At 41.6% G+C, this 21,834-nt stretch overlaps 1 protein-coding gene across 5 annotated transcripts in view; it reads left to right on the forward strand.

Annotated features, from left to right (window-relative positions):
• Nucleotides 1-21,834, forward strand: part of PTPRT (protein tyrosine phosphatase receptor type T) — a 421,250-nt gene that overhangs the window by 382,720 nt on the left and 16,696 nt on the right. For all 5 annotated transcript variants that reach the window (XM_052684090.1, XM_052684093.1, XM_052684091.1 and 2 more), the window contains 8 exons: nucleotides 4,398-4,485; nucleotides 10,787-10,863; nucleotides 11,787-11,823; nucleotides 13,154-13,251; nucleotides 14,597-14,713; nucleotides 15,973-16,127; nucleotides 18,925-19,060; nucleotides 20,007-20,156. In XM_052684090.1, coding sequence (XP_052540050.1) covers nucleotides 4,398-4,485; nucleotides 10,787-10,863; nucleotides 11,787-11,823; nucleotides 13,154-13,251; nucleotides 14,597-14,713; nucleotides 15,973-16,127; nucleotides 18,925-19,060; nucleotides 20,007-20,156 — 858 coding nt within the window. The remainder of the gene's footprint in view (nucleotides 1-4,397; nucleotides 4,486-10,786; nucleotides 10,864-11,786; nucleotides 11,824-13,153; nucleotides 13,252-14,596; nucleotides 14,714-15,972; nucleotides 16,128-18,924; nucleotides 19,061-20,006; nucleotides 20,157-21,834) is intronic.

Genomic DNA, 21,834 nt, shown 5'->3' on the forward strand with positions numbered 1-21,834 from the left:
TTATTTTTGTCTCTTAAAATCTGTTTTTACACACTTATATCAATGTCATCTGTGTGTATATTTTTTCTTCTAAGAAGCTGCTTTTCTACCTACTTTGCAGATTGATAGCATACATGGGAGCCTGTTTAGTGACATGTTCCCAAATAATTGCACTCTCATGAACAATCACTTTGAACAGAACCTATCAGTCATACGTGACAGTTTTTTATCTACGTGCATTCCCACTTCCGCTGAGGAATCAGGGAGTTGCATTCAGGCTTTTCTTTAATACTCCTTCACCTGCAGAACACTAGGGCACGTGTTTCACCGATGACATCTTGAAAGGAAGGTTTTCAAGTGCTTGCATCTTACATCTAACTCCACACTGAGAAAACGACCAGGATGTGATGGTGCAAGTGGTGGCAGTGCTCGTATGAATTGGCTGGTAACTGAGTGTGAATGTAGGAACCTGTCAGCACTTGCAGTGTGTGCATTATTTCCTTCTGCCAGCTGCACCTCAGGCCGAAGTGTCTGCTCCTTGTGGTTGGCAGGAAAACGTGTGAGCCACGAGAGAACAATCCGTCACTGACACTGGATGTAGATGGCACTGTGTGGGATTAGGCATGGCCATAAACATTTAAACGGGACTTGTTTAACTGCCACCTGTTCCTTTCTCAGAGCATATCAGCCCTGATTTGTTGTGAGCTGCTACGCTGGTCCCTAACTGTACTGCAAGCTCCAATTACTGTCTGCAGAGATAATAAGCTTAAGTATCCAAATTTCAAATATGATTTAGGGTGTCACTGAAGCATGTTTCTCTCATGCATTACCAAGACTGCTTGCTTACTTTGGATTCTGTGGCTCCTTCCTGAAGAGTCTTAATGACTTAAAAATCACCTCAGGATTTTAACCCATTCATTTCTGGCTGCCCACAATGCCTCTATCTGCTCTAAAGACCAGACCCTGCCATTCAGCCTGTGACACAGCACTACGAAATGTCAGCAGGATTGCCATTAGATATGCTGTCCTTGGATTACACTGGTTTAAGGCTTTCTTTGGCCTTGCTGTGTACCGAGTGGGGAGCTGAACTGGCTGAATTATTTCTTTTACATTGCTGGTTTGTTGTTGTGGGGTTGTTTTTTTTTCTCCTACTTGTTTGTTTTCAGCCAAAGCAGTTTTAACCCTGGGTCACAGCAGAGTTGTGGGAAGAGCTTTGCCATCTCTGCTGAGACAGCAGCTGCAGGGATTCAGGACTACATGGCAGGGTGTGGGATGGGCAGTGAGGCTTTTAACTGATAGCATTGCACTCAGCAACAAAGCTGCAGCTTTGGGATACATCAGTGCAAAGGAATGATTCAGGTTTTCATGCTTCTAAATGAAAACCAAACTGCAAACTAATTAAATGCCTCCATTGGAAATTTATATTGACTTGCTCTAAGCCTCGACTGAATGTGAGCTCTTTGGTTATGTATCCAAGTTTTGGTGCTTGGAAATTTTGATTGAGATGAAGCTGACTTTTAGAGATCTGGCCCTGTAATTTCGGATAAAAATTAGATCAATTTAGTTTAAAAAGCATCATTATGAATTCCACTGCAGAGAAGGTATGTCAGTATGCATTTCACTACTCTTCTCTAAAAGAAGACAAGAAAGGAAGGCTTAAAAATTAAGCCCAGACTTTTGAACACCAGCATTTTATAGTTAATAAATCGAACAAAGAATCCAGAGTGTTTCCTATAGAAATACCACATGTGGGTCAAATTCTGATACCCAGGAGATCCATCTTGGTCTGCCCTCTTTCATACTATGGAGAGAAACAGAAGTGTTCCTTTTGAGTGCATATTTATGAAATATGCTGTGCAATTCACTGCACAAAACCCATTAGGAATGAAGCTCTTTTTCTGGATACAAGTGGATCATAATTGGTGTTTTTGCTTTTGTGTCTCTAACGCAGTTTTGATGCTCAGTGCTACATTGTCAGTGATCTCATGGCAGAAGTGTCAGTGCTGCACCACCTGTGTATGTGCAATTAATCTAGTTTGTACAGCTGCTTGTATAGAAGAAGAGGTATGGTTTGTGTTCCTCACCAAGCAGAACTGCCCTTTGTCTCTCCAGAGATGGAAAGTTTCATGAAAAGTGGCGATTTCTTTGATTTTGAGTGAGGTGAATTCAATCTTTGGAGTTCTTCAGTCTGTGGAGGCTGTGTGAGGCAAATTGGGAAACAGGAATTTAAATGGAGAATTTCAACAAATCACCTGAAAGGATGGCATTACTTTGGAAAGAGTTTTTTCAGAACTGAAAGTGTATTCTCTGACCAAGACAGCCTCCTCCTGGTGAAGTGATGAGGAAGAATTTATTTTCCTTTTCACGTGGCTGTGATTAGGTGTCTAATGACTGTTGCCATTCTCTGGTCTGTCTGCTGTAATTTGATATTAGTGGAAAAATAAGGCACCTTTTCCTTAATCTTTAAAGACAAAAATGAACTGTCCTTATCTCTTCCCTTTTACTCAGGGATTTTTTTGTTGTTTAATGTGGGTTTGGTATTCTTGTGGGTTTGTTTTTTTTTTGTACTCAGGAGATGAGCTTCTGTTTGGAAACAGCTGTCTGTAAAGGAAATATATGTGTGATCAAAGCCCTTGCCAATTACAGAGTTTATTATTCTTTCTCCTGGGCTTTTGAATAGGAACTTGCTGTCCCTGTCTTTTGTCAGCAGGCTCATGGTAGTGCTGCAGTGCCTGACATTTTCTGTCCTGGAACCCCTCTGGGGGAAATTCACAACGATTTGGTCTGCAAGAGGGTTGCTCTTATTAAATTTATTTGTAACGCCAGTGTTGTAGATCCTAATAATTGTGTCTCTCTGCTATTGCATTCAGGAACTGTAATAGACCTGGATGGCTTGTGAAGATGAATGTAAATTCATTTTCCAGTTGTCAAACTACCTGCTGCTAGCCAAGGCAGATATGATTCCCCCTATGAGTGCAGTGTAAAAACTCCATAATTCCCTTGGGATTATGAATAGTACAGTTTGTAATGTTGTGGTTGATTTTAGTAATACAGGCTCACGTCAGGGCATAGATCTTGGAGAAGGCCAAGAAAACACAGCCAAAGCTGTTTTTTTCCTCAGCTTTGCATGCAGCACAAGTCAAGGCTGGGCTGGCTCCAGCTGCACCAGCTGTGTGCAGGTTGTGGCTTTCTGTCCCTGGAGAGACCATCCCTCATGGACAGCTCAGCCCATCTCCCAAGGAAAGCAGGGCCAACCTCCAGCCAGACACCATCACAGCTGCCACTTTCCTGGCTCTGCCTTTATGACTTTAAAATCCTCACTGGACATGTGTTGAAGGGAAAGTAGCTCATTTGCTTATGTTCAAGCTATATGGTAAAGCAGCGCTGTCTGCTGCTTGTTTCATGGAATCACAGAATGGCCTGGGCTGAGAAGGAGCACAGCACTCCTCCAGTTCCCCTGCTATGTGCAGGGTCACCAACCAGCAGACCAAGCTGCCCAGAGCCACATCCAGCCTGGCCTTTGGGGATGGGGCATCCACAGCCTCCTTGGGCAACCTGTTTCAGTGGGTCAGCACCCTCTGTGTTTCCTTGCCTCCATCAAAAGGGTAAATCTGGGGAAGTTGACCATTTATTTTCACAGTTTGTATGTTTTACCTTTTTCTGCCTGTTTTCTATAGACATGATCTAAAACTCTGAGCTTTTTGTTTTTCCTTAGAGAAAATCAGCGAGTAATTTGTATTACATCTCCCCATCACCAATATAGAAATAGCTGAAACCACTGTATGTGCTCAGCTCAAAGCCTGAGCCCTTTGTTTCCACCATCTGGGCTTCCTTAGCTGTGCACAGAATCGCAGACTGTCCTCTCTTGGATCCCTGCTCACAGGGATCATCGAGTCCTACCCCTGGCTCCACACAGCACCACCCAAACCCTATGGCTGAGAGCGCTGCCCTCCACTCCCTGTGAGGAGCTGCAGCCGCCATGAGGCCTCCCCTCAGCCTGCTCTGCTCCGTGCCCAGCAAACACAGCGACCTCAGCCACCCCTCTCACACACTGAAGCCCTCACACCCTTCCCCTCTATAGCCTTTCTCTGGATGCTTTCTTATAGTTTAATGTATATATGTGAAATCTCCCTGTTCTGCAGGAGAAATGAGCTTAACCTGTGACTGTGCAGCCAGAAACCAAGTCTCCTCATCCCTTTAGATCTGCGTTAGCAGCTAGCAGAAGCCAAGGGATGCAAATGGTCTGCACCAAGCTCTGTTTTCGTTGTTAGTAAATGTGCCCTTTCCAGAACAGTCATTTGCATGGTTGACTACTGAATTATGCAGTATTGTTATTTTTGCCCTCTTTTGCCATCGTACCCCACCTGCAGGCACTGTCCAGATTTTTATAAACCCTCCACTGTTGTTTTTTTTTGCAGGCATTACCTGAGGGGCAGACGGCATCCTGGGATACAGCCAAGGAAGATGAAAATCGCAATAAGAATAGATATGGAAACATAATCTCCTGTAGGTGTTAAGTCATATTACACTGAGCTTTCTGTATGATTTCATAAGCGTCTTATGGAAACGGGGTGTGCTTGAAAACCTCACTTCAAACTGGTTTATAGTGCTGAGCATGCAGTAATTCAGTCTGATTGTTACATGCTATACTTAATTCTAGGATTTTTTTTTTGTTTATATTTTTTTCTTAGGTCTTTTTAATGCTTTTTCAAATTTATCTTTTATTCAAATCAAGGACAAAGTCATCTTTTCAGATTTTCACAGTAGGTGATTTTGCCAATTTTCCATTCTTTTTTTTTTTTGTTATGTAACTCTGATCTTTCAGTTCCACAAGCAGAATTGGAAAAGGAGATGTGGAACAGTGGTCAGTAACCAGTGCAGCAGCTGCTCCTTGTCTACACAGAGCTGTTTTGATGACTAGGACAAGCTTAGCTTCTACTGATCATAGAAAGGAAGTTGAGAATACACTAGAAGTTCAGAGTTGTGTTTAATTCTATAATAAATTATAGTTGGTGTTATAGAGATATTAATATATTGCAAACTGCAGGGCAGGGGAGGACTCCATAAAACCACTTAGATCTATTTTGTTTCCATCTAAGGACTAGTTCTACTTCTGTCATTTTTTGTCAGATCTTAGTGATTTTTTTTTTCTAAAGATCTCCAAGGCAAAGCTTTCCGAAAGCTCTCCAGGCAGCTTTCCCCAGTGTTTCATTATTCCTTACAATGTCTGGGAGGAATGAGGAGAGGTACAATAAATCATCCTTTTTAAGGGTTGCTAAGCAGTATCAAATTGGAGAAGCCAGGCCTGAGACGATCAGAACAAGCAGAATGTAAATAGATGTGCCATACATTTATGAGACTGAATAAATGTATGGAACACTGTAAAAGCAAAATTAGGTTGCATGGAATTATACGTTTAGTGGTGTATTTCTTCTCAGGTTAAATATATACTTTCAGTAGGACAAGCAGACTTTAACAAAGTGGAAAAAATCTTGGTCACAATGAGGTGTCTCTCACACAAGTTAACTTTCCTCTCTTTCTTTTAAAGACTTAAAAGAAGTGATTCATGTAACAGTTTTGGGGGAATGGGGCAGAACGGCTAAGGAACCTCACTGTAAAGGTGAAGAAGTCTGGAAATTAAAATGAAAGGTTTCTGAGCTGTAATCTAATCCTGCATTTGCTCCTGTCTTTCTGCATTGATTGTGAGCTGGACACCAGATCCATCAGTCTTTGTTTCTCCATGTGGAAAATAGAAGTGGTACTATTGGAGCATTGTAGTTAGCGTGGGAATCATCTCCCTTATCTTCAGCTGTGTAAAAGCTCTGCCTTGCTGTATGCTTCCTGTGTTGCTAGTGGCAAAGAAAGATACTTTCAGACAGAGGTTCAATTTGCCTGTCTAGACAATTAGCTTAGATCAAATTAGTCTGAGAAATGAATCATCCAGCTATAGCAACTGAACATTGGTTTTTGAAGGTGGAAGTGCCATAGTGTGCTATAAAGAAGCTAACATGAAAGAGAATGTTTCTTTGGAGGGTTTTGAAGAAGCAGTTGACCTAATGTCAAGGTGGAGGTGAAAGAAGGCAAGACTGTGCGAGAGCCAATGTTTAAAACTCAAATTTGAGGCATGTGGGAGAAAAAATCAGAAGGATGTTGAGGCAATGGAAAGGCATAGTTAAGAAGGACAAAAATAGTGAAAGAGCAGAGGAATGCTGACGATTTGAAGGTAAACAACAAGACCAGATGGATTTTCTTCACTTCAAGTATGTATGACATAAAGACGTTCAGAAAGAGAGAATAATTTGTAGGTTTAGTAACATGCCAAGAAGAGTGATGAAGTAAAATGGATTGAAATGTTTGCTTCACTTTGAAGATGCCTGGAAGAAGGAAGAGAGGTTGCCTAAGGAAGGGGCATAGCATTTGTTAGACATTTTGTCAAAATGGTGGGAAGTTATCAGTGATGTCTTTGGCTAAGTCTTGAACTAGAACCTACCAACGGGTGATGTTGGGCAGCTGTCCTGAGTAAAGGGGCGGGATCCAGAAAGGAGAATTGACAGCAGAGCTGAAAATAGCAGGAGAGCAGTTCCCTCCAGGCAGATCATGAAAATGAATTGTGCTCTGTGGGTACAAACTGTGCAAAATCCTGAGCAGAGGAGAGGAGGCGGAAAACGATTACATCCTTAGCTGATTTGTTGTGCTAAACCTACAATTGCTGGTAAAACCCGGAGTATGCACTGATTGCTCTTACCAGTGCATTTGGTAGAACGCTACAGATGGCAATTAACGTTATTTGTTTAATCACAGTTGCAATTTCATCAATCCTGGAACAACGTATTGCATGCTTTTTGGGGAGAGAATTGAAAAGCCAGGTTGTAACTAACTTTTCTAACTGTTTAGGAGACTTTTGTTAAAATGTGAGGTTACCAGCTCTTGCAACAACTAGTGTAGCTCAGGGATTCACAGCAGATTGGATCTTGTCTTTGCTGCCTCCCATGTAATAGGACACTCGCAGGACCTTTTTACTCCGCTCGTCTCTTTCCCAGTACTTTATTAACACTGTGACTCTATGTGAAAACCTAAATTTTACTGCCAGCCCCAGTATCTGATGCTGCTCTTACATCTGCAAACCAGTCTTTGCGGACCAGCTTAAGAGGCAGAGGTAGGTAGTGGATGCATTTATGTATGGAAATGATTTATGTTTGATTAAGTGTCTAGATATGGATGCTTTGGAAGTGCATCAGCGAGCGATGGTTAAGGGAGAGACGTAGCACTTGTGAGTTGAGCTGATCTCATTCCATAGAAGAGAAAACATCGCAAAGCTGTGTGAGACCTTTGCTTCTATTCTATTTCTCCACATATTATCCAGATTAGGAGTAAAACTCTCAGGCAAGAGCTCAGAAAACAGAGACAAAAAATTGTGCTTTGCTTTAATTTACAGGAGAGCGCCATCTTTTTTTCTTCTTTTTTTTCCCATTTTTGAACATGTTTTCACAGGAGGTGCTTAGCACTTTCAGGGATGCTTTGACCAGCACTGCTTTGGATGATTCTCCCAGCTGCAATGGAGCTTTACCATCTTCTCACTTAGGCCATTGTATTAACATCCTGTGGTGGACCGTTAAAACCTATTGAGTTGGTGACAAAAGGCCGAATTGAGACTTGCTTTATTTTCTTTCTGCTCTGACTGCTATATGCTTTTGGACTCTAAGACAGCAAATTTATCAGAATTGTGTGGTGGAACTGACAGATATCAGAGAAAGATTAAGAGAGCTCCCAGCTGGAACACCTCACTGTTGTCCTGTTCTAAAGGTGTCTAGGGCTGCTGATTAGAGGACAGTGTCCCTTGAGAGGTCAAATCATCCTTTCTTACCAGAACTATGTTGATTTATTTCCAAAGATGTCTGTGTTTCTCCATCAACTCAGTGGAGTGCCTTGACAGCCAATTTAGACTAGCTGCATAATATTTAGATGGCGAAAGTTGCATGAGATTAATCCAGCACTGGTGTCAAAATGATATGTGGAAAAATTGCAATGATATTTCAAATGATCACTAATGGAGATTTTGACAGAGGTATGAAATGATAACATTTTTGTGCTAAAATAGGAGCACAATGCTTTTCAGTGAAACTCCTGTCACTTTTGAAATCTGTTTGAAGACCAATTTTCAGTCAAAGTATTCTTCACACAGACTTCTGCTAACTTGCCTACCAACTGTAGGCAACAGGGAGAAGTAAGCTCATGTATACATTTGTAAAACTACGTCCATTTTTTTGCAGCCCTGAGATTTCTGTAAAGCATTTGTGGCACATGGAGATTTTGTGATGTCTCTTGAATGTGTAGAAGGGTTGAGTGATGTGTTCATTTCAGTGTGCCAAATCTTTGTCTCTTTGGCTAGTGTAGTACTGTGGAAAGAGTGCAGAATGAGGGATTTCTTCTGATCACTGGAAGCCATTTAAAGTCTGTAAGTTAAAAAAAATAAGCACAAGACCCATGAGCTTCTATTCAGAGTGGTCTCCTAAACTTATGAACTTTTGATTAAAGATGCCATTAAGACATCATTATTACACATATACAGTTTTTCTGCTGCACAGTTTGCACTATTAAGATAAACAAATCACCCACAAGTATTAATCACTTTCCTGTTATTTCCAGTAAGAATAACTGTATTTGGTTCAAGTGAATGAAAGAAACTCTTTTTATTAGCTGCAGAGCACCTGTCATTTAACCATAGCTGTCCTAAAGGCATAGATCATTCTGCAGTCCTTCTCAGATCTCTCTCAGCCAGTTCCCTTAAGGAGGCATCCATTTTTTTTTCTAAGTTTCTAAGTAAGGATTGGCTCAGAGAGCTGAAATGTGATTTGTGAGGTTGGTTCAGTTACATGAGGAGAGGCAGGTTCTTCCTTAGTGGCTGTGCAAGGCACTTCAGCCACACACTGTGTGAAGACAGCATCTAAAACCCACTTTAAAAAAACCAACTTGAGATTCTTTTCTGTCATCAGGGTCATTTTTGGTCTCACAACTTTTCATTTATATTACTGCAATAAGTCAGGACTTTCATAACATCGCTATCCTGTGGCATCACAAGGATGATTAGTAAGTGTTTCCCTCAGAACCATTAGCTCTAGGGATTGCTTTGCTTTGCTTTTGTTCCTGCATGGTTCTTAACTAGCTTAGTTTCCTGCCTTGAATTGCAAGTGTGAAATTGGCTACGGGAGACTTGGTGTATTTCATCGAGATGTCCACCTTAATCAGCCTCTTGTCTGTCTGTGTGAATTGCTCTAAGTATAAATTCTTTTGTTGTCTGTCTAACCACATGATTTACTGCAACTCCTGGTGTGCTTGCCTTGAGCACCGGTAATTGTGGAGAGCTGGGAGCAACATCAGCACTTTGGGAAAGATATCTCCTGCATTTACAGCTTGTATTTATTAATGCAAGTATAGCAGAGGTTTTGATGGATTCACCAACATAACCATTTCTGAATGCAAATATGGCATTTGAGAAATACAACAGTGTGGCTGTCATTTGTGGTGTGAAATCCTTACCCAAATAATGAGCGAAGTATAGAATCGTTTTACATGAGCAAATGAATATTTAATGTACATCGAAATCTCAGTTTTTGGAGCTGTAGGTACATCTGCCTCTGATTCTGTGTTTAATTAAGTCATGGCTAAAACCTTTTTGACTGAGTTACTGCAGAACTCCGCCTCACGTTTTTGTTTTATTGTGATGATTCTTTTTAATTGAATGTAAATCATGCTTAGGCTCATATTTTGAGAAGTGTTTCTAACCATTAATGCTTTACTGCCTGGGAGCTACTGTCTACATAGCTAGCGGGGAGGAAATAAACTTAATGGAATCTGTATTCTGCTTCATTATAAAAGCCCTTTAGAAATGAGCCCAGCATGTCTGGCTGTGACCTCCGTAACCCGGCTGCCTTTCCCAAGCAACTGGTCCTTAGATAACAGCTCTGCAATTAATTACATGCCAGCACTGGGACTGCCAGCCCCGATCAGATCAACGCCCAGCTCGCTCAGTATCTGCTTTGACAGAGCTCAGCACCAGCTGTTCCAGAGGAAGATCAAAATATTCTCTTGGTGGAAAATTATGACATAATTTGCCCGCTGGGGTAGTTCCTTTCTGTATCTGAGCTCTAGAGCATAATGGGAGAGGAAAAGATTGATATCTGTCATTGCCTTATCTAAAGTAACTTTGAACGTCCTCAAAAACACGAGCACTTTGTTTTTGCTGCAGTGAACCTGCCATTTTGCTGCAGTGGGTTCTGTGGGTTGTGTAAAAGAGCTCTGATTTCCTTCAGTATTTTCCTTCTGTTCTTTGGATTACATCACTTGTTATTTGTAGGATTTCTCCTTTAGTCTTCCATACCTCTGTTGTGGCCTGTTTATGTTTATCCTGATTGTGTGTTAGCTCTTGTCTCAGTTTCCATGGGTCTGAGAAATCCAGGGGGGCTGTCACTTCCCAGGATGGAGATGGCTTTTGGAATGGAGATACCTCCTGAAAGACCCCCAGACCAAGCAGTGTCTTTGGTCTTTGCAAAAGCTCTGTAACAAATTATAGTGATGGCAGTGAACTTAATGAGCACTGAGTATGAACAAACATTAACCTAAAGATCTTATGTACAAAAAAAAGGGTGTATAGGAACTAGAACAGCTCTGATATTCTTTCAGTATTTTTTTTTTTTATTATTATTATCATAAGTATTCAATTACTCACTTGCAGGAACTGGCAGATAAAATAAAGCACTGACAACGTCCTCTTTATCGTTACTGTCACTTTTCTCTTTCCTTCTTTCAGATGATCATTCAAGAGTGAGATTGCAGCTGCTGGATGGGGACCCTCACTCTGACTACATCAACGCCAATTACATAGACGTAAGGCTCATGGACGTTCCCAATGTGACAAACAGTGCTGCTGACAAGTCTGCTCACCACTTTGTGGTGCATGTTACGTAGGGACAGACTGCTGGTCTGATGTGAATGACAGATGAATGTTATACAGACATCATGTTGTGACAGGGAGAAGGTTCTCGGTCTCCAGTCTCTTCTTTCTGACCAGTCTAGACAAATGGAGATTTCCTATGTTTGACAGCTCCACAAACACAAGTGGAATGTGGGGTAAATGCGTGATGTATGTGGAAATCAATATCAGCCCCTCACAGTAACATTAGCAGATATCTGATTCTTACTGACTGCATACAGAGTCACAGTGCAGAAGGTGTGAGTGGCTTGACATTTTTTTTAAGCATTGTAAAATAACTTTTAAAAAGCTGCCTTCCTTGCACAAAGAGAATGCTAAGTGACGTGCACTTCTTGTATGCGTCTCCTCATGCTTAGGAGTATGGCACTGTTCATAAGAGTATCTCTAATGGAAGAAACTGAAACATGCACTTACTAAAGTCACATACCACTGGCATTTAGTGTTATCATGCAGGGAAAAACTCACACCTTTGTTGTTTTTCAAGCACAAAGATTCAGCTTTTTCCAGTTTCCAGAGCTACCTGTGGGTTAGGCATGACACTTCTGTTTCTTGGAATGAGTAGTGGAAACTGTTCCATTCCTGTTTTCTCTTTGCTATCGTGAAATCCTGACACTGTGAGGTTTTTAATTAAATTACTTGACCAGAGTGAGATACCATCACTTAAAATCTAACAGGGCAACCTTGTTGCTTATCTTCAGGCACTCAATAACCAGCGTTGGTGCAGAGCAGTTCTTGCTGCCAGGAAGGTGAAAATGCATGTTGCTGTGCTTTGTTTAACTGTGACCTCCAGCCATCACATATTTGTCTTTTTTTCCAGGGGTACCACCGGCCTCGTCATTACATTGCAACTCAAGGCAAGTTCATTCTTGTATGTCTAAATATTTGTAAAATCTCTGCTGTTCTAGATTGCTACAAGAGTTATTTATAGGGTGACATCTTCTGTGTTGGGAATGTATGAAAACTTGGTTTAGGGGAGCAAAAGGCAAGGAGATGAGATGTTCCAAGCTACTAAAGGCACTCAAACAAAAAAATCTAAATTATAAGAGTAGGCATAGAGATGACAGAACAATCTATAATGTGCCCTTTGTGCATGAAATACAAGGTTATAACTAAAAGGGACTTCATGGAGCTTGAGTTTACCTGGTGATATGAAATTGCTGTGGGAAGGCAGTAAGAATATGCCTGTGACCGATGAATTTTTGTTAGTGGGAAATGGTAGCAAATTGCATTTGAACAACACCTTCTGTAAATTAGTTTGCTCTGCCTTTAGAAAGAAGCAAAAACCTCAGCTACACAATTGAACACTGAGCATGTTAGATGATGAGCCTCCTAACTGCGGTTCTTTGCGCTGGATTGCTGTTTTCCTACATCACCAGGCAAACTCTTTGGCCATAACCACTTTCCCTACAATTATTCATTCTCATTTCAGTGCATTCCTTCCTCCTTTGGAAATGTGATATTCACATAAATGACTCTGTTCTTAAATTCCACTTCATGATTTTTTCACGTTTGTCTCTATTGAAGGAATAAAGAACATAATAGAATAAAATTGGTGTATGGGTTTATAAGGGTATAGAGAATGCATCATGGCAAAGAACATGGAGGCTGCAGTTTGGGCAGAGTGGCTGAAGGTTTTCATTTGCAGGCTAGAAGAGAAAGGGGGAATAAGAGAAGAAGCTCTAGTCTAATAAATTATCTTTTGTGGATGCTAGCTGTTTGGCTGTTGGAGCCCAATGATTTTCCTTGTAGGAACTCTCAAAAAAGGACTAATTTCTGAATGCTTTCTCCTTCATAATTAATAAACTATTAGGAATTGTACTGTTGCATCTGGTACAAATCTCAATACTGCCTTAATTGCAGAGTGACCGTGGGGTTCATCCCCATCCCTTTGCTTATACATTATTTCCTACTGGAACTGTCATCTCAGCTGTTTACAACACAGCCATCACCTCTGTTTCTGGCATGCTGGAATCCCAGATACTTACTGCAAGAAAGGTGAGGTGTCTGATCCGTCAGAGAGCTCCAGGCTGTTCAGTGTCTATAGTCCTGAGTCACAGAAAGAGGCACTGAAAGGGAGAGTAGGATCCTGTGAGAACAGCACAATGGCAAGGGAACAACTGGAATGGGTTGTTGGCATTAGATGTACTCTCTGAAGATGTCTTTTTGTCTTTTCTCATGCCCCAGGGCCGATGCAAGAGACAGTGAAGGATTTCTGGAGAATGATTTGGCAAGAAAACTCTGCAAGCGTTGTCATGGTCACCAACTTGGTGGAAGTGGGCAGGGTAAGGGGACCATTTTCCTATCACAGAAAAACAAAGCATTGCTGGGTGTAGCGCTGGTGTTGATGCTGCGCAATGCTCAGCAAGTGAAATTCTTTTTGCTTACTGTAGCGAAGAAAGGAATTAAACCACTCAGGAATTTTTTCCTATAAAATGCTAGATTTTTGTAATACTTAGCTGCTTCCCTTCCAGTCTAATAAGGATCTTGTTCCTGCTGTAAGTCTTGCTTTAGCAGAGTTATACAAATTTATGCTAGCTGAGGAGCTGTCTCCTTTTTCAGTACAGAGGGAAAAAATGTACTTCTGTAATAATTATTCTTTATCTGTGTAATTTGAGTAATTTTCTACCCACAAAAATCTGGAGGCATGAGGACGTGCAACTGGTGTTTGAACTGATCAAAAGAGATTTTTAAATGATATTTCAAAGCTGAGAGTTGCTGATCATTTCAGAATATCACCGTTCTGTTGTGATGTGAGCCCATGCACAGCTGGATCCTGGGGCCACCTAGGGGCACTGGGCTCTTCATCATACACAGCTTTGCTCTCTTGGACTCAGCTAACCAGGAGTCTCTGCATTAGCACAGGGCTACTGCTAAAGCTCACAGTGGGAGCAAATGTGAATGACTCAGAGGGACAGAGCAGCTTCGGAGAATAAGAAGGAGGCACATTTGGGATGTGCTTCCCCTGGCACGTTCTTCCCACTCCTGGTAGTCTTTGGTTTAGAGAGATTCTCAGCCAGAAACCAGCACTTCAAAAATATTCTCCTTCTGTTTGTCACCTTCCATTCCCTTTGTACTAAAAGAAATGTTTAAGCAATATCTTATTCACAACTGCTAGTAATTCAACTGCTTTGTGTTTGATTTCCTTTAGATCTCATGTTTGAATGCTGCCTGGTTCTGTTCATTTATTGTTATTTATTCTATTCTACCTTCTACTGACACTTCAGTTTGAAATAAACTCCTCTGTGTAAAAAACAAACAAACAAAAAACCCAACAAAAAAATTCCAAATCCTAAACGGATCGTATAATCACAGCCTCTTTCTATGACTTGAAGTGCGATTTATAACCTGCTTTGCAGTAGCTGTTTGGTTGAGATTTTAGGTGCTGTTCCACCTCTTCATGCTGGAGCGTTTAGTAACGTTATATTCTTAACCTGTATAAGCTGCTCTGGCATTTATTTCTACCGTTAGTTTGGCACGTGGCTTGTAAACGTGCTATGCGCTCACATGATGAGGTAATTGTTTTCATGAGCCTTAGCTCATGTTGTCTTGAGAGTGAGGTAAAATGTGGATCAGCTCTGCCTCACTTGGAGCTAGTTCCTCTCAATATTTTCTTTCCCTTCCCACCAGGTGAAGTGTGTTCGGTACTGGCCAGATGACACAGAGGTCTATGGGGATATTAAAGTCACATTAATTGAGACAGAACCACTGGCAGAGTATGTCATACGCACATTTACAGTACAAAAGGTAAGGAAATCTTCAGTCAGCTGATCTTTTGATGTCACACTCAGTTTGTGATCTGAAATGTGAACTCTGGGTGGAACATCCAGAGGTATGGAGATGGGAACAGTAGCTGTATGGCATGTTTTCACTTCTGGAATCTAAATTTTTGACAGATATTCTCATTTTACTTAAACGTCTTGATGTAACAACAAAGGTAAAATCCGCAGTGCCTGAAGCTTAAATAAATCCAAAAGCCAGCAGGTAGTTGGCTATCCCAATTCACAGCAGAAAACTGTAGGTGAAGAAAAGATATCAGCTAAATTGGTTACCAGAGAGGTTTCTTTTTCAAGAGAAATAAAGTAATAAAAGCTCAACTATTAAAATTGTCCCCAAATTGGCAGGATTTGGAAGATTTATGTTATATACAATTAGAAATTGAATATCTAAATGTCAGAGTATTCCAGGTCTGTCCAAATTACTCTCCAAACACTCAGTAAGTGGTTTTAAAGCTTTTCCAAAATACCTACTAAGCCACACTGGGAATATTGTTCAGGTTTTCTAGCTCATAAGGTCCACATTCCATTGAATCACTGAAAAACCTGACAGGAAATGCTAATGCCAAAATCTGACATATTAGTGAGCTCCACATACATTTCCTATATAGTAAAAGGTCACAGCTAACTGATATTTCTGTGTTACCCTCGACAAAACAAATACAGTTACAGTCAGTTTTCATGCACAAGCATAATTGTCTCACCAGTAGGGCAAGTGGTGGATCTAGGTACCACTTTCTATCCTTTTCAGCACCAGCTTTAATCTCAAACTTGATATTTTTTGGCAGGAGGCAACAGAAAATCTACAGTTTCCTGGAGCCTCTGTATTTAGCTGTTCATTCCCCAGGCTTTTGCTTCAGTGTCTGAAAAAGGATTTGAGAGTGGTGGTTTATGGAGGTATCACCAAAGGCGAGATGGGCGAAGTGCAGCCCTGGTACGCTGGGGCAGAAGTCATCAGTGAGCTGGTTTTGAACACTGAGACTACAGGTTTGAATCAGGAGCTGGCATTCACCTCCACAGTCCTCAGCTGTACTTTGCCACTTCGTTTGTAATTGGAGTGCATCTTGATCCTTCACCTTGAAATCTCTTGGAGTGAAAAGTATAGGACACATTCCTGCACACGATTAGAGCTAAATTGTTCAGCCTTCTGTGTGAGAGTAGGGAGCAGTGGGCAAAATGCGTTGACTGCAGTCTGGTGGCAGAAAAATAGAGGCTGTGCTGTCTCCTCAGAAAGGCTACCATGAGATCCGAGAGATTCGGCAGTTCCACTTCACCAGCTGGCCAGACCACGGGGTTCCTTGCTATGCCACGGGCCTCCTGGGCTTTGTTCGGCAAGTAAAGTTCCTCAACCCCCCAGAGGCAGGACCCATCGTTGTGCACTGCAGGTATGTGAGCTCTCGGTGCCTTTCTTCCATCAGGTTATTTTTTTTTTCTGCTTTTTTTCGTCTTTTTGTCCAACAACGACAAACTACATTTTGGTTGTTTAAGAGTTTAATTTGTTGGCTTTGTGGGAAGTGGAGTCTGGTTTCTTTTCTAAAGTGGCAGCTTTGGAGCTTAGCCGGCGTGAATTGGAGATAAGTGGGTCAGAGAGGGCTGTTGGAATGTAGAAGACTCTCTGGTGGCCCATAGTCTCTTAGATGCTCACAGCAGAGCTGGGAAAATGGTAAATATCTGGGACAGCAAGTCCAGTCATTATCCGCAGCAAACCTCATGTGGCAGTAGGGATGATGCCTACAAACAAACAAGGCTGCAGAGAGGGATTTTAAAGCAACTGTGCTTTTTTGTACCCACATGTACTGAAGTTTAGCTTTGCACGAGGGTCAGAGGTTTTATCTCATACGTTTCTCTGCCTTCCTTCTATTGATACCAGCCATATGCATCTCAGCCTCCTCAAAACCCAGTCTGAATAAGAATTTCAGACTGAAAACCTGCCCAGTGCCTTCCAGATAGGAAATAAGAGGCAAATGCCTGAGGAAAACTGCTTGGCTTTACAGCTGTAAGAATTCAGATTATTGATTTGCATTCTGGCAGACTCCTGGGCTGCTGCTGCTGGTACTGTACACTTTTTGCACTGTCTTCTTCCAGCTGAAGGCAAGTCTGTGCTGTGCAAGGCAGTACATGAGTAAGAAGAAGAGAGTCCCTGGCTTGGGGAACCCGCAGTTGGAGATGTAATCAGACATGCTGATGGTGTTGTGAGAGCAGAGGCACCCAGGGCACAGCAGAGCCAGGCAAAGAAACCAAATCTCCTGAGCAGGACTATGCTAATCCTTACCACCTTTCTACATCAGCTTACAGCACTGGAAAAACTGGGGGAAAAGGTTATACTGGATTGGATCAGTAGATTGTATCATTTATGTGGGTCATTGTGAGGCAGAAGAAAGTAACAGACCTCAAAACCTACTGTGCTAGTGAGTGTTAGATATGGGTCCATGTCCTTTTTTTTGACTTTACAGTGAAAGCGGTTGTGATTGTAGCATACCTGGTTAAGAAAGCTCATTATTGCATGACTTCAAATGCAGAAAAAGACATTACTGCAAAAAAAGGAATTTGGGTTTGTAGAAGGTGATTCTGCAGTCACAGTGCATCTGTTTTGGAAAGGAGATATGGACGCAGCACCAGGCCAGAGAGCAGAGCTGAGCGTCCCAGAATCTCAGCCTGAGCAGTGCACAGGCACTTACCTCCTAGTGATGGCCTCTGCCATCAGGAGGACAGAGAGATTATGTCCCACAGTTACTTTGAAAAGGAAAATCAGCTAAATCTTTTTTAACTGTTTGGAGTGTTTGGGGGTTTTTTTTTTTTTTTTTTTTTTTTTTTTGTGTTTTTTTAATTTTTATTTAGCAAGTGATTAATCAGATCCATAATAAAATGCAGCTCTGCCAAAGGAGCTGTAGAAGGGAATTCTTTCAGAGCTTTCAGGGCTTGAATTTGCTGCCTTGGTGCTGTGACATGGAGCTGGCCTTGGAAAAAGTCTGAACCTGATTCATCGTTACCAAGAAAGCAAGAAGAAATTTTTCATCCTTCACATTTTAATGAATAAATGCCATTTCCTCTCTGTTATTTATCTGCTTTTGAATTTTAATGACTTGCTTTAAGTGGTAATTACCAAATTCTCCCTACCGATGCCTGGCTGGATATTATCACTATTCGATATTTATGAAGTGCTGGGGTCCTCTAAATATAGAAGTGTTATAACTATTTGTTAAAATTCTGAAAAGCTGAGAGATAAAGAGAGAGGAAATGCCATTTATTCATTAAAATTCTGCAAATGAAAAATATCTTCTCTCTATTCAGCAGTTGATTAATCTGGTCCATTAATGTATGGTCATTCATATCTCCTTGCTTTTGGCTCTGCTGGAGTTTTCATGCAACAGAAGTTTCCCCGATTTGAGCTGAGTTTTCCTTTTTTCCTTTGGTGTTATGTTTAGAGACATTCTCCTCTTTCTATCCTTCACACCTAAACAGCTTTGGATGATTTCCCAGGAGGGAAAGAGGACACGATGACAACACGCTTTGCAAGAGATGCTTCCATTCTCATGTGCAGCTGGGGGGAGGTCTTAGCTGAAGGTTTTGAGTGGCCTCGGGCTCCTTTCTCTATAATGTTATACAATCCATAACTTGAAATCATCCTACTTGGGACCCAACCTTCTCATTAAGGGAAAAAAAATGTTTGTGGAAATGAACTGATCCCCTCCCATTGAGCCCTCTTGAGTACACATGCATGCTTCTTAGTAGTCCCATGAGAAGGAAAACCTTGGAGAAGCAGATCCAACTCCCACCCCTTCTGAATTGGGTATCTTTGCAACCCAGAGGCTGCTCTCCCACATCCTTTGTGATGTGCATGCAAACTGATCTGTAAAATCAGAGTGACTAGTCTTGTAGAATGATGTTTTTGTTGACATTTGAGAAAACAAAGCTTTCTGTGTCCCTTCCTGGGCCCATTGCCATTCCCAGAAATATTAGTTCACCTCATTCTCTTAAATGCAAAGCTAATTTAACTAAGCACAAAAATCACATCATGGGGAGCAACTTTCAGGAGAAGCAGCTGTGTCCATGCAGCTATTTTCTGTATAGCTATTTTCTGTGTAGTTATTTTCTGTATGTCTATTTTCTCCTCCACAAAGCCCTGCCTCCACTCAGTCCCTTGATTGTGTGGACCTTCATTGCCTTCTCTTTTTTTTCCAGTGCTGGGGCTGGGAGAACAGGGTGCTTCATTGCCATTGACATCATGCTTGACATGGCAGAGAACGAAGGTGTGGTTGATATATTTAACTGCGTGCGAGAGCTGCGCTCCCAGAGGGTCAATTTGGTGCAGACAGAGGTAGGTGCCAGCAGGTCTCCTTCCACCTGTGAAGCTCCTCTGCTTCACAGGGGCCCAACACTTCATTAAGTCAATGCTTGCCTCCCCTGTGATGGGATTATACAGAACTTTCTTTGCTAAGGGTGGCCAGATGCTGAATCCTGTTCACAGGCAGCTGCTCAGACCTCAAGGCAGGAGGACGAGCACTGATGTTTAGGCCTTAGCGTTGCTGATTGATTTGTTCTCACAGTAGAAGAGGTCACTGCTGAATCATTAGTAGGTGCACTGCAAACTCAGTACCTATTTTGTATCAAGTGCAAGCTCAAACTATGAAACATCCTGGATTTAAACAACGGGTGCAGATGAAGCAAGCTGCTCCTGAACGTACCATTTAGCAGCTGTATAAACTTCTCTCAGACTGTTATCCCACTACACAAGTTTGATGTGTGTTCCTCTCCTGATGGGCAGAGCAAAAGTCTGGAACAGAGAAAAGCTTTTAACTTTTCAGGTTTCTCGTACCTCATGTTCTGTTTACAGAAATATCCTTTGCCAGAGTACCAGATTCTCTGGGAGCTTTGAAGAGACAGGTGGAGCAGACCTACATTTGTGCTGTTATTGTCATTGGTCTGAAGCACAAACCAAATTCTCCGTGATAAAGAGACCATTGCCTTGCAATTGCCTCCTTGAATTCCCCCCTGGCCCAGCCCTGTTTTGTCCCAGCATTCCCAGTGCTGGTGATTTACCATTAGACTTGTAAATTTGAAATGAATACATGAGACCTCACATTCAGTGATGGATGAAATATGCTCACAAAGCTGTCACATAGCACAATGTGTAATTTGTCTCCACATGAAACTGAGCCAAATATGCATAGCAGGCATGACTTAAGAAGAAAAAAAAAAAGTATGATATTTCATGATCTGTAGTGAAAACATGACTTTAATATCTCATCTCCTCCCCTGTGCAGGAACAGTATGTATTTGTCCATGATGCCATTTTGGAGGCATGTCTCTGCGGCAACACGGCCATTCCAGTTTGTGAGTTCAGATCCATATATTACAACATCAGCAGGATAGATCCACAGACCAATTCCAGCCAGATAAAAGATGAGTTTCAGGTAATGTCATGTCTTGGTCATTGCAATTGGTGTACTGATGGTGTTTAATCAATTTCTGTGCTATTTTATGATTTCCAACACAGCAGAGGAGAGTGACACTGAGAGGAAGTCTGATTTCTGGTGATTTTTGTTGTGTTAGAACTGAATCAGGCAGAGGTTTGTTTTTAAGCATGAGATTTTCAGCCTTTGGCAATGAAAAGTTCCCATCACTTCAGTAGAGCAAGGATTTTAATTTCCGCAGATAACGTTGTACTTCTCATTTCAGCAAATATTCAGTTGTTCATTTCCTTCTGTAATTTATGCAAAAACATTTATGCCTCAAGGCCCCTTATTAACTGTTCCTGTGGCTTGTCTGTTGCTTCAGAGTCTTGACAATCAACTTGTTGATGTCCTTCCATACAAAGAGGGTGAGCTCCGTGAGTGCTGCTTTCTCTCATACTAATTTTCAGTGAATTGAAGCCCTCTGTTCACCCGGAACGTTTTTATGAATACTTTGTGGCCAGAACTGGAATGTCATATAATAACACTCACAAGTCTGGAGTAGTATTGTTTGACTGGAGCAAGAAACAAGGACTGCTGGGCTAACAGCAGTACTTATCCCACTCTGGTAAAATGGGGCTTGCGACACAGAGGCTACCAGCTCTGTGCAAGGGTGCCTCCAACACAGCAGAGAACTCACCCTTCAGAACAGTGAACTAAGCTTCCTAGGCTGATTCTCAATATATCTGTAAGTCCCTTCAGGATTTTCAACCAACAACATAATGTTGTTGGAAATTTAGGGCAAGATGATTTTGACTGCAAAGAGAGACTGCTATTTATTAAGAAGCTGTTCTTAGTCAGCAGTGAAAAGATGGAGATTGCTTTTATTGTGGGAGATGCCCCTCTGTCCCCCAGCCAAGTGTCTTTTCCAGGAGGAAGCTGTCAGGAGCTTTCTGAGCTAGATGCCTCATTTGCTCCCTCTCTGCACGAAGACAGAATGTGTGTGTTTTATCTGAAACCTTGCAGGGAATCATCAGGGTTGATGTAGTGAGATAAAGAGCGTGGATCCCAACTGATGACACTTCAATTAAAAAAAATATATCTGCTTTTATCAAGTGATATCAGATCTGTAAAAGCGTTTCTGGCTATGGACGCTTGGCATGAGGGAGCCGAAGCCTGACTTCATCAAGTGCTGCTGTACTATTAAAAAAATGACACTGCTCAGTGTGCTTATTTTGTCATGATAGGAAGTGAGATTTGTCGCCCGCGTGCTTGTTCTTTTGAGCTGCCAGGGGCTGGCAGCTCCTTTGGGTAGGAGATGCTCCTCCATGCTTTGCATAAGAGGTTCGTTTGCTGTCTAGTACTAAGATGCTGTTTTTACAGGGGTTTGGCTTAAAGCATTCTTCAGCCTTAGCTGTTTGGCTTTAATGCATAGGATGGTAGCTTTTGCTACAATCTTTATGAACCAGTTCATCTAACTGTATCTATTGGTCCAATCTGTATTATTTAGGTCTCGCTGTCCCTCAGGTAAGACTGGATAGATTTCTCATGCACTGCACATTGCCTGAACATATAAAAGCTCATTCTGGGGAGTCTTTATGTTCTGAGTAAGCTACAAAAAAACAAGTGAGCAAGGGGAAGGACATAAAATAGTCAGGAGTAAATCACTAACAAGTTACTCACCTAATTATCTGCGCTG

This window comes from Tympanuchus pallidicinctus, unplaced genomic scaffold, assembly GCF_026119805.1.
Source record: "Tympanuchus pallidicinctus isolate F22 unplaced genomic scaffold, pur_lepc_1.0 scaffold20, whole genome shotgun sequence".
NCBI classification, from domain to species: domain Eukaryota; kingdom Metazoa; phylum Chordata; class Aves; order Galliformes; family Phasianidae; genus Tympanuchus; species Tympanuchus pallidicinctus.